The sequence below is a fragment of the Gouania willdenowi genome, chromosome 10 (genome assembly GCF_900634775.1).
Source record: "Gouania willdenowi chromosome 10, fGouWil2.1, whole genome shotgun sequence".
In the NCBI taxonomy this organism is placed as follows: Eukaryota; Metazoa; Chordata; class Actinopteri; order Blenniiformes; family Gobiesocidae; genus Gouania; species Gouania willdenowi.
This window is the reverse complement of record NC_041053.1, coordinates 12,023,234-12,036,112: the sequence shown is the minus strand read 5'-3', so window position 1 is coordinate 12,036,112 and position 12,879 is coordinate 12,023,234. Positions and strand designations below refer to the sequence as shown.

General features: G+C 38.0%; 1 protein-coding gene across 1 annotated transcript in view; it reads left to right on the top strand.

Moving 5' to 3' along the window:
- Positions 1 to 408: 408 nt before the first annotated feature.
- ahnak (AHNAK nucleoprotein) overlaps positions 409 to 12,879 on the top strand; it is a 37,185-nt gene continuing 24,714 nt past the window's right edge. Inside the window, exons 1-5 of the mRNA XM_028459049.1 lie at positions 409 to 648; positions 7,336 to 7,399; positions 11,467 to 11,525; positions 11,603 to 11,759; positions 12,581 to 12,807. Of these exons, the coding sequence (XP_028314850.1) occupies positions 11,496 to 11,525; positions 11,603 to 11,759; positions 12,581 to 12,807 (414 nt within the window). The 5' untranslated portion in view covers positions 409 to 648; positions 7,336 to 7,399; positions 11,467 to 11,495. The remainder of the gene's footprint in view (positions 649 to 7,335; positions 7,400 to 11,466; positions 11,526 to 11,602; positions 11,760 to 12,580; positions 12,808 to 12,879) is intronic.

Below are 12,879 nucleotides of genomic sequence, written 5' to 3'. Positions count from 1 at the left end.
GGACGGAGTGTTTAGAAACATCCTGCACAACTTAAACGCCTTTTAAAAGTTCATTTGCTGAAAGTTTTCACTTCAGTCAAACTTGTTGAAAACATCGTTAGTCACTTTACATACTTTTCTACTGTTTACACTGATTAGCTAAATTGCAGTTGTGTTTTTGGAGAAAGTTGTTAAACCCTCATAGTGCAGCAGTTTGTAATAACTGTAGTTACAGAGGAATGCCTTACATTTGGTCTTTTCTTTCCTTTTTTGCAGAATCTCTCCTGTTGCATGTCATTGGAACATTGTGAGGCAGTGGGTGGTCCCTTTGCCTGCTACGGACCACTCCTTCCCTTGGGTCCCCTCCCTCTGCAAACCAGGAGCCCAACCCTGCTCCCAGTCCGCCCACTCTGTTCAGCCCAGAAGAGCAGCCACACAGGAGAAAAAAAAAAAAAAAAAAATCTACCAGAGCTATAGCAGGAGGGAGGAGGGATGGGCTGGTGAGAAAACGCCCTGGAAATCTGGTTCATCAAGAAGCAGAGAAACAGTGACAGACTCTTCACAGACTGAGAAGTTGTGAGAGTGTTTTTCAAGGTGGGGAGAAGAGGACAAGTTTTCCAGGATGCTCAAGCTGGAATGAGGCTTCTTGGGCGCTAAGACTGCGCACAGGTAAAGACATACCTATTCTACACCAAAGTTTCAAAAGAAAATGAATGTATTTATTTAAACTTGCATTACTGAACTGTGTTTTTTCCTGATGTTATAACTTGGCTGAAGTTTTTATGGCTGAACTGCAAGACTGTTTCTTATCTGATTTCCAGTATAGTTGTAGTGGCTGGTGTCTGTGTGTGGGTGAGGATTTATTGACTTTATGGTTATACTTTGGTATAGTGTAAACAACCTTTATTACTTCTTTGAAGCTTTGAGGGGCTGAGAAAGTGTATGTGCGTGTAACGCACGCAGAAGGCCTGGCTGGAGACGCACACTTTAAGTTTCCTCTAACATTGGTTGTTGTTCATGACACATGTCAGGGTGAGGTATACTTTGTACTTTGACGAAGACAATAAAAAGGGTTTTTAAAAAAAAAAAAAAAAAACAGATAAAAAGATGTACCATCTGTTTTGCTTGGTGATTTTCATAGTCTTTAGTGAATTCTGTTTTTTTTATACATTTAATGGGATGTGATTGAACTGGGCAGAAACACTTCTGTTTCCCATTTACGTGTTTGATAAATAATTGAAACTATCAGGTTTAAGGAGAAGGTGCTGCATGCCCTGTGAGACTTCTGCAAGCTTGGGTGTGGATCCCTCTGCTCCACCTCCTTCTCCCCCCTTCTTCTTTTTCCTCTCTCCGCTCTTGCTTAGCTGTCTCCTCACAGAGGCACACCCTTCACAGTCTAAAAAAACCAAAAAAAAAAAACCCTGAAAAAGACCAAAAGAAAAGAGCAGCCATGCTTGTTGAAAAGGTCTTCGTTTGAGTCTTACCAAAGAATAAAATAAGGTGCGTCAAGTCAAAACACAAAGTTTGTTCAAGCTTTGCTCTTGTCATTTGAGTTAGAAATGTCTAAAGGAATTTAAGTGTGTTTGAGCATGAATCTTTTGTCAAAGAGTTTTTTTGTAAAGTTTTGGAGAGACGCTTCACTCTGAGCCACCTTGGGTTACTTAACCTGGGCTCCTGGCCAGGGTGAGTGGGGGAGATGAAGGGAGGAAGACGGGGAAAGAGTCAGGGAGTGAGTAACTAAGGGGGAAGGGGGGGGGGGGGGGGGGGGGGGGGGGGGGGTTAGGAGGGGAGTAATGGAATGTAGTGGTTTGGAAAGACAAGCTAATTGAAACCAGGTTTGAGGCAAAAAGGGGGAGCTAAGAATCTGCACATTTGTCGGAGAAAAGTGCCTTTTTAAAGCCAAAAAGTCCAAAGATTATTGAGTTGTAAACCTTAAGTGGCTTTCGCCTGTAGTTGATGAATATATTATTTTTCATGTGGGCATGATTTTATACATTTCAGTTGAGTAAAAATAAAATTAGAGAAGAAAACAGTTACTCTGAATAGTTTGTGTTCTCTTAAAGCCATCTGACATTGTGTGCGCACTTTCTTTTCCTCCCAAAGCTGCTTCGGCCACACCCAAAAGTTTAGTTGAGTGTTGAGGAAAGCTGCTTCCTGCTTTGCTAAGTTTGCGTTGCAGAACTGCTCAAAGCAAAGTCAAACTCTACAGCTGTAAATGTCTGGCATTTTTGTCGGACTGCTTTCATCACGGTTATTGACTCTGACACAGATGGCCTGAAGAGCCAAATGGTGACATAAGGCTAAAGGTCGATCTGTGGAGGCATGTCGTTTACACTGTAATCTCCTGCTACTGTTTAGGTTTGACATAAAAAAAGAATATGAATAAATGAATAAATCATATATTCATATATAAACTTAAAGAAACATTAATGAGAACAATCTTCTCTTTCCATGTGAGAAATGGTATTTTTAAGAAAGGGCCTGCCTCGTGACAGTTGAGTGTCTTAAATGAACTATGTTGAATCATTGTGGTCAATGCATATTCCTGCTCTGTTGATTGACAGTAGGAACATGGGGAGTGGTGCTAAGCTTTTAAACCAGAGTGAAACTTAAGGAAACTGTTCTTTAACAGACTTCCTCTGTTATTTCCGCAATGCTTTTCTGGCTGGGTGTTGTGAACTGCGCACTTTTACGTGCAGATGGATATTATGGAGCGAACGAGAAGAAAAGGAAGTAAATGCAACAGTGGCTTTTCCTTCTCATATCTGAACAAAAATGAGCTCTTAGAACTAATGCAGATTTGGTAAATGCAACAATAGCAGATGTATATAGGGAGGTTCGTCTGTTTGCTGCTTACAAAGCTAATGTGCAAGGCCTTTCTAGGCAATCTCTCCTGCTGTCCCTCCCTTATCACACATTTACTGCAGGCTTGGAATGCTTCAGCTTGTCCTCATTATTCTCCACAGAGTGCTGATAATTTACTGTGGTTTGTCTTTATGAAATAGTCTTTTGAAAAATGCAATGAGATGGTTATCACAAGTAACACATAATGCCTGTGGAAGTCACACCCTTAGCAAGTGCATGCAAGTAAGAACTCTTCAGTGTTGTTTCAAACTGGGCAACACTTTGCAAGCATGTGATTAAAAAAAGAAAAAAAAAAGGTGTGATTTACTTTCCACCTGTAGGAAAAACTGTTAAACAAAACATCTGCACCAAAATAAAATTTGAAATGATAATAATGCTCTGCTTTCCAACCAAGCCCCACTACACATTGTTATGTTCCGCTGTCAGAGAGAAAGACAAGCAGCATCTGGTACCAAAATTTTATTTGGATTGAGGTGCCCAGAATGTCAGACAGCAGGGCCTGGAATGTAAATACAAAAATACATCCAGCTTTGTTTTGGATTCTTTATCTAGTGCAGCCTCATCAAGGGTGACACTTCTCACCGCCCAGCAGTAAACAGCTTAGCACAACTCTGGTGCGAAATTGATGGCCCTCTTTTGCTGCCATCTGTGCAGTTTTGGTAGTGTTATCTATGTAGTATACACCTGTAATCCATGCCTTTTTAGGCCACAATATATCATAGATATCTCTGTCCATATTGTTTTGTTGCTGCTTGAAATAAACAATCCCTCTTTGTTTTGAATAACTAGTTATGCAAGTTCAACATCTGCATTCATAGCTTTCTCTTTGCATACGGAGTTTCTCTTTTGGAATAGTTGGGCATCTTTCCATCTTTTATCTTCATTGAGAATGGCTTTTGTAAATGAAAGAAATAGTCCCAAAAAATGTTTGCTCATATGGAAAACATATCAAGCCCTAGGACAGGAAATGCAAAGTACAATCCTTTCTTGGTTTGGGATGTCATAGAGAACATTGCGTTATAATAGGAGGGGAGCCATTGTTTATTTGGTTGTCTCTGCTTTATTAATATTGGAATCTTCATGTTCCCCTCTTTTTAACATTAGGCTAACACTTGTAGGTTTTAAGGCAAGTTTAGTTTTCTTAGATCAGTGTGGCTTTGGACATGAGAGTCAAATTTACAATAGTTAAGCCAGAAAAAGTCAGTCGTTGGCGGGATTTGGTCTTGTAGCTTGGTAAAGGGCTCTGTAGACCATTAAATGCAGAGAAATACCGCTTGCACATATCTGCATTTTTTGGACAGAAAAAGTGTAGGCTAAGGTCATTATTAACAAAACTGATTCCTTGTACTCTCACTGTCTTATTGCCTCACTTTTTGACCAAGATGTAATTATTTCTCTGTTAACAAAACTGAATAGATTTTGTCTTGATTGGTTCAGTTGAACTTTTTTTTTTTTTTTTTTAAATCTGGTGTGCGATGACATACTTGGGTAAAAAGTAAGACAGTTAAGCAATTCAGGTACGTGCTCTTGAGAAATAGAAAGGTGGGGCCTGTGTTTGAGAATGAAGGCATACACAGAACATTGATTTAGATCAAGTAAACTAACAAATCCAAGCCCTCAAGCATCTCCAAGTGTTGGTGACAACACCATAGGCAATAAAGCAGGAATATGTTCTGAGCTCTCGTTGCATGTCATTAATTCTCGAGAGTTTGTATGGGTAAACGCACATGATTTGAATGTGCTGTTTATGCATATATAAGCATAACTTGAAGTTTTGGGGGACATGGTAGACTGACCACAGGAAGGTGGGAACTTAAAGGTCCCATGTCGTGCTATTTTTCGTCATCAAAGTGGGAACGCGTCATCAAATTGGAGCGAGGTGTTTGGGCTCGCCCTGCAGTAAGAAAATGTGTATGAAGCCCAAATAGCACTTTTTTGTTTAAAGCACAGAAAATATCATTTAGCGTAACATGGGCCCTTTAAGCACAGTGCAGTGCGAGTGGCGTAGCTTGAAGCTGGAGTCTGAGAGAGAAAGAGGACATTTCTTTGGAGTTAGTCACCAGTGGGGAGAGGCTGGGCTCCCTTCCAGCTGGCCTGGCGGCTCTATCAAGAAATACGTGTGACTGGAGTCCCTGGGTGGGGCTGTGCACAGAGCTGTTCCCTTTACAAGTAAAGTAGATATCAGGCAAAGTGACATGAACCTCATTGTGTGATGTTGTCAAAAGTTTGTACTTTTGTGCCGCAAAGTTAACAACATGGAAATATCTATGCATTTTGTATATTTGCAGTGCACCATTACTAAAACAATTAGTGTTAACAGATTTGCCAATTGTTCCATTACCTAAACCCTGATCTCTTTTTATTTCTAGCTTGTAGCCTGAAGTCATATAGTCTTTACACGAATGACTCCAGACATGGCAGTCTGATTAATATGTCTGTTACAAAAGCATGAGCTGGAGTGTACACAGCTGCTGTAGCACAAGGCTTCTCACACACACATGACAACATACTGGCTACCCTTTATCTCAACTATGTGCCAGTTTAATGTAAGACCCAGTCAAGCATTTAAGGCAGTTGAATCACACGTTCTTGGCTATAACTTTATCAGTTTAAACAATATGCACAGAAGTATTATCAGCTTCAAAGAGTGTTTACTCACTTTCTCACATCTCATTATAATAGTCTTAAACCTGGCTGTTAAAAGATGCATAAACACAGTTATTATGTATAATTCCCCCCCATATAATGAACAGTTTATTGAAAATGCAGTGTTGGGGAGGGGAAGTTAAAGAATGGGTTTGTGAGCCTCTGCTGGAAGAATTTTTGGGAGGGACATGTTCCCACCAGTAGTTGGCTGGTTGTGCACACATCATGTCTGAATCTGTTTGCACTGAGGCTCCAAGAGGAGGGTTTGTATTTTTCAGTGGGTTATTTCAGTGGGTTGACACAATCTGGAAGACTGGATAGTTATTACAAGGAGAATTTGGATTATAGATTCTGGATTTGCTTATTTGCCAGCTGGTTTTTGTTGCTATATTGCAGTACATCAATAAATCCTTCCTTTCTTGTTAGATACTTGCCATTGTCTGCATTTTTTATTTGTTTTGCACAGAGATAATGAGATTGTCACTACCAACATATCTGGATTTATTCATCCAATAGAACTTTTGCATTAAACTTCATGTTCAGTACTGCTTCCACTGGCTAGTTAATCATCTTTGCTTGTGAAAGGTCTATTAAGCATGTGAGTAGGAATTTTTTTTAACATAACCACTGTATTCATAGTGTTGTCATACAAGGACGCCCCATTTATGCAACACTGGCCACAGTTACATGTTTTTTTTTAATTCGGAATTTGTTATTCCCAATTAAATAATTCGGAATTAAAGTGTTCTGCTTCGTGTTTACATCGAAATAGTAATTCACGAACTGAGGTTTACATGGAAAACTGGTTTATTTGGCTTTAGTTAATTCCGCTTTAGGCCTGGGGGTTGGGAAGGCTCTGATTGGACAGAGGGCGAACGTGACTATCATGTCTATCAGGGAAAACACACAACAAACCTTTTATTGTTGGCTGTAACACAGACGACCACACATGACAACTGTTTTCACTTATATTTTGATTGTAGTTTTGAAGCAGCAGCTGGACAATAACACATGGTTTCAGTTTGGACCACCGAGCGGAAGAGAGATAGGAGCTAATCACCAGTAAAAAGCCCAGTAAAACTCTGGAAAACAGTAACCAGGAATAAATAGTTGGTCCCTAGTTAAGATAGTAGTTCTAACATCAGGTAAAATGATAAATATTACAGCCTGTACATGCAGTACAGGGGCGCATTTACTCTGCCTCCGGGTCCAAGTGCCAGCCGTCCGGTGAAGCCTTTTCCGTTTACCAATGTCTGTGTGTGTTTAATAAGTTTGTGTGAAAGTTTGCATGTTTATGCCTCTGCCCATCCACTCTTTTCATTATATCCATGTCTTATAAGGCTCTTAAGTCTCGGTTGGAGTCTGGGCCACCGCCATCTTGGATTATGTCATCACCAGCGTGTCATTGCCGCAAGTCGCACAAGCACAAAATGACTCGAATTAACTTAAAGCAGAATTAACCAAGTTAAGTGTTAACAAGAAAGAGGAATTATCTAATTCAGAATTAAAAACGGAATAAACCAGCCACTTAATTCGGATTTAAATTTAACTCGGAATTAAATTTGCATTAGGAATTAACTATTTACAAGGTCAGGTTAAAGAGGAATTAAAGCTCCCATGTAAACATGGCCACTGATATCTGTGAAAATGAGCAGCTGTTGAGTCAAGTACGCAAATGCAGGCTCTTGCGAAAGAGGCAAAGTTTTTGGCATTGTTTCCTGCTTTATTCATCCACACTTCTGTATACATCCAAAGCTTTTCGTCACCTTTATTGGCACTTTGTTGAGCACCCAGAAATGAATACACTAAGTTAACCTATTTTTGTTTTTGCTCCTCTTTTAACAGAAGTCAAGAATTGTAGCGCAACAGCATCAGAAGGAGGCCCTTTGCTTTGCTTGAGCAGTTTGTGGTGAGTGTTTTTTGATATACCTAAACATTGCATATGGTAACTGGTTCCAATGCCAGCACACTGGGACCTTTTGGTGTGGGGTTTGCATGTTTCTCCCACTTAAACAAGTATGCTGGGTTAATTAGAGTTTTTAAATTGTCACTATGTTGGTTCTTATGTAGCCTTGTGACAGACTGCCTTTAGACCACTACCCTGAGTTCAGGAATAAGCTGCAATAGAAAAAACAAATGGATAGTTCAAGCACCCTTCAAAAACAGAAAAAAAAAGGAAAAAAAAACTTAGGTACAACCAGTGTTGAGTTCGTGTTCAATTACAATTTTACTAACTTTTATTCATATAGTGTTATGATGATTGTATGTCTTTTTTTTGTGTACGGTGTTGTTTAAGTATTTTTACATTAAAAATGATTGCATTTATTATAATATCTTATATATAAGCCCAACTGGGGACAAGAGTTGGAATTTAGCAATAGCTATCAACTCTTTGTACAAAACATCAGTTACATTCACAGTATTACTATGTAAAATTGTATTGTCCCTATTCAAAAAACTTCAGATTCTTAAAATTACAATTATGCCATAATTGTAATTAATTATAATTACGCGATTACAATTATAATTGACCCCAACCTTAGCTAGAACCGTAATTTTACATCTAGATGGTGCTATAACTGCTATATCTCTGTTCTAATGCAAAGTCTTTATATCTAGAAGGTCATGACTTTGCTGTTCCGCTGTGAAGGTAACATGACACTCTGCCAGTTCTTCGAAGAGTTAGAACGGAGTGAAAAAAGCGACTCAAAGGCAACCACCTGTTCCACTTAAAGCCCGCTCCCGACTTATGAAACAACCCTGACAAAAGCCCGCCAAACTCAGTCTGAGATTTTTATGGTGGACAGCTGGCAGTCATTTATTCCTCTGGAGTCAAGAGTTACACATACCTTTTGTTGCTATTGACTGGATATAAGAAATGCCCATATGTGCTATTGTTTGTCTGGCTTGTCCTCATATCACCCCATGTCATCACACATACCAGACCCTAAACATGACAGACAGTGAGTGGCATCTTTCACGCAAAAAATACTGGGAAATAACTTTTTTTTTCTTTCTTCTTTTAATAAACAATGAAATTATGCCACCATGTGCTAAAGTCACAGTACCAATGGAAAGATTGACTGATTGTAATGCTGTCACAGGCTACCTGACTGTAATGATTCAATGAACAGAGACTTATTTGTTCAGCTTCTGTAAACAACACAATTCACTTCTGATCACATGATCATTTTGAATCAAATGACTTCCAAATCCTACTTTAGTTTTAATTAATGCATTCCACAATGTTTACCAAAAGGGGAAGAATCATGAGGGAGAAAAAGTGGAGAGAGCAGCTTGTATTTACTGAGGCTTTAGGGTGTGCAACTGTAATAATAATGATTTTTCAGTGTTAGCCATTTATCATTTCCATTTTTATTCCATTCTTCACAACATACCCGTCTGGTCTTTGAATTGTTTTGTCTCTCTTTCTTGAAAAGGTACTTTTATTGTTAGTTGGTTAACTCTTTATATTGGTTGAAATCTTGTCAATTAACTTAAAACTAAAAACTTAAAGAACAGTCAACGTCTTTTTCTTCCTCTTCAGAAAGGCATTGCACAGATTAGCAAAAGGAGTGGATTGAACATTAAAAATAAGAGTTCTATATATTTTTCCTTACCAACTTGCCTTCTCACCTCAATGGTGTATTACTGTTGCGAAAACACTGCTGTAGGGTAATGCTAACCAGTCTCAGGTTGGATACAAATTTGATATTTGCTAAAAGGTCAGGCTTTTTGTACCGAGTTGCTGGGAGGCAAATGTGAAACACTGCTCTGCTGTTTTTGCACGTTTAAGATTATTTTAAGTTGAACTGGAAACTATTTAACGTCAACATCCAATGCAATGTCCAAGTTTATAAAAAAAAACAATGATGTGCCAAGTGTAAAAGCTGTTACTTACTATGAACGAATTTCTATCTTATAGACGGTATTGGAATTGGCTCTCCCACATTGATGCATTTTAGCTTCATCTAAAGTTTCTCAACTGGTGGGTTGGGACCAAAAAATTATAGTTTTAAAGATTTATGGGTTACAATGCCATCTACTGTTGAACTAATATTACATTTGAATTGATATTTTTGTATTGTTTTTGACTTTCTGGATAGAAATATTGTATAAAAAAGAGTTTTCTCAGCAATGACGTACAATAGCTGACATTGATTTGATATAACTGCATCGAAGTTTAGTGTTAATGTTGAAAGTTGAAAATTGGCTTTGATTTGGTTCATTGCTTTTTTTCAGTGGTTGATGGTAGGTTGGGTTTCCAATCCAAATCAGTTGAGAAGTGCTGATGTAATGCAGATACTGTAAATGTTGATCAAGCACAGATGGTTGGAGCCAAAGGGCGAGCTCACTGCTGCAGGACATTAATTTGAACGTTGATGCTTCAAGGAGCGATCTTAAATTCAGTCGAGATCTGGGGTCTTATTGTCTTATTGATTTCTCTGTTTGAGCATATATTTTTTTTTCTCTGAGAACCTGGAAAATAATTTTTTTAAAAAGTGACTTTAACATTGTTGTTGACGCGGAAAGAACAATGACAATTTGTTTTCATTAAGTGTATAAAAGCCATTATTAACATACATGTACAATCCATATGGCAAGTGTTTTGTTTACAACTTTTCCTTCTTTCTTCCCTCTTGAGGTTCCTTTAATATATACCTCGGCAAATCAGCAACCAATTACATATCTCAAATGATGGAAAAAGTTTTGTTACCCATTTATGCAAAATAATAGACAAAACTATGCAAAAGTTAATAAGTAAGTCTTGGATCAATTAGATCCAGAATAATAAATAAAAGCCTTTAAAAACCAACTTGGAGTAGACTGCAAATGCCTAACACATTGTTGCAAGTTTTACATAATGTGCTAGCTGTGGCTTGATCTATTTGGCCTTTAGTTGTTAAACCATACATAAATAATATATTATAATGTAACAAGACGCATTATTGAGTCATATTGTGTCGTTTTTGCTGTCCGAGTGCATGGTTAAGCCGGCTGATGTTGATGAACAAATTGTAATGGCTATAATGTGTTGTTTGTTCATTTATGATCATGTAGAAATCTTATTAAAGAAAATGTTCCAAAATATTTGGAATCTAAGTAGAAAAGCTGATCTAAACCAACATAGACACTGGTCTGTCCAAAATATTTCTGCCATCACTGTATACTGGTATGTTTGGATACAAAGGGTTGATTGTTTCAAATCTGTGAGAGGAAGGTTTAGAGTTGTCATGTTTTGACATTGTGTGATCATGCCTGAATAACATTGTGTTGATTCAAACAAATTCTAAACTTCCAGCTTTAATAAGACCGTGTTTTGCCACTGGGTACGTGCACTAAAAGTACTTCCTGCCTTATAATACAACCAGCCTGACGTTTTTGCATATGGGTGTGTCACACTTACTTTACGTACTTTAACTTACTAATATATGTCTGACAATGTTTTTTTCCTCTCTTCTTCTCCCTCTGAGTGTCTGTTTTCACAAAGGCGGCTCGATGTATTCTTGTTTACTTTGTACCCAAATTTTAGACACCGGATTTTGCTCCTTCCCTTAGAGCAGGGTGTGGTCTTGACTTTAACCAATTTTCCAAAACACAAAGTCCTGGAAGACATGAGGCAGGAGTTTGTTGCTGAAGGGAAATTGATGCTAAGGACTGTGAAAGATGTATGCTACCACCTAGTGTTGTAAAGTGGGTTTGCAAACAAAACCAAGAAATGACTTAATAGTTTTATGATGGGCAAAAAAAATCTGAAATCTTAATTGGAACAAAAACTGAACTGCTGTAAATTTTAAATCTCACATTCCAGCAAATGGCAATTATTTTAGACAATAAGTGAGAAGTAGAAGACAAATAATCTCTACACCCTAGCACACACTTTGCTAACTATTGCATCTATCACTGTAAATTTTGTTTTATTTTCTGGACAATACTTAACACTTCATGCTTTTTTTATGTCTCTGATTTATGCAGGAAAACGAAAACAAAGTTTTAGACACATAATGGCTGGAATGGAGGAAAACAAAAGAGAGGTATTTCGATGTCAACTGATGCAGCATGCCTCACAACATTAGTATTGTACTAATTGTGTCTATGATTTTGTGCACAGATGGATGTGGATGAGGATACCAGGGAAGTCCTTTTTCCAGACTGGGAAGGTCCAGACAAAACTGGCTTGACGATTGAACAGACAAGTGGTGGAGAGATCTTTGTGAAGGAGGTGAAAGGAGAATCGCCTGCTGCAAGATCTGGGAAAGTTTATGAAGGTAACCAACTTTTTTCTTTCATTCACGTATTAAGCTTTAAAGTTTCCATAAACCAACAATCAAACAAGCTCTCTGCATTTGATTTAAAGTGGGGCCCGATTTTCACCGATACTGATATATCTGTCGATAACCAATATATCAGTCAACAGCTGATCTGAACATTGATACACACAGGATATACACTGTATATGAACACTAAATCTCGTGATACCCAACATATGATTCAAGACAAAGGCAAAACACTACTGAATGTTCATGTGGATTTGTTGGGTTTTTTCTTTTTTTTCTTAAGAATTGTATAATATACATAATAGTAATGGCTTTGAGATGACTATTGTTGTAATTTGTGCTATATACCTGTAAATAAAGTTGAATTAAATTAAAATAAGGAACTTTAACACTGTCAATATAAGGACTAAAGCCACTGATAGATAAGAAAAGGCAAACTTGTGCAAACTGTGTTTTTGAATATTCTTTACATTGTTTTATGGAAATAAAGTTGCTTGAATCTCAAGCACAAAGCATGGATAAACTAATAGAAAGCCAAATGTAACTGCAAACACTGAACTAGTGCACTTCTCCCAGTGTTGTAATTTTGTAGCAAAGCACAGAGCCACAGAATATACAAGCAACAAAAAAGTTATTACATCAGTTGCTGATCAAGTGATCGGGCTATTGACCGGTATCGATTAATCAGTGATGGCTATAATCAGCCCAGACTGTGCTCTAATTCAACATTTTTAGCTATGTGAACATTGTCATTTGGTATTTTGCTGTTTATTTCAGTTTGTATCTTGCTTTGCTCTTGATGTAATTCACAGGTGACCAGATTGTGGGTGCAACAATCTACTTTGAGAACATGAGCTCGGACGAAACAGCGGAGCTACTAAAGACATTAAATAAACACAAGGTTGGACTGAAACTACAAAACAAAGGAGAAAAATCTCCGGGCTACTCGCCCCTGAGCACGCCATGTCGTTCACCAATGGGTACCCTCACATGGGAAGGAAAAGCCCGCTACGGTGGTTCCAGTCCAGATATAATTCTGGTAAGTTTCCCTTTGAAAGTTTTTCACTCATCTTTATTTGAGAAGCTTCTTAGACACTTTCACACTTGTTTT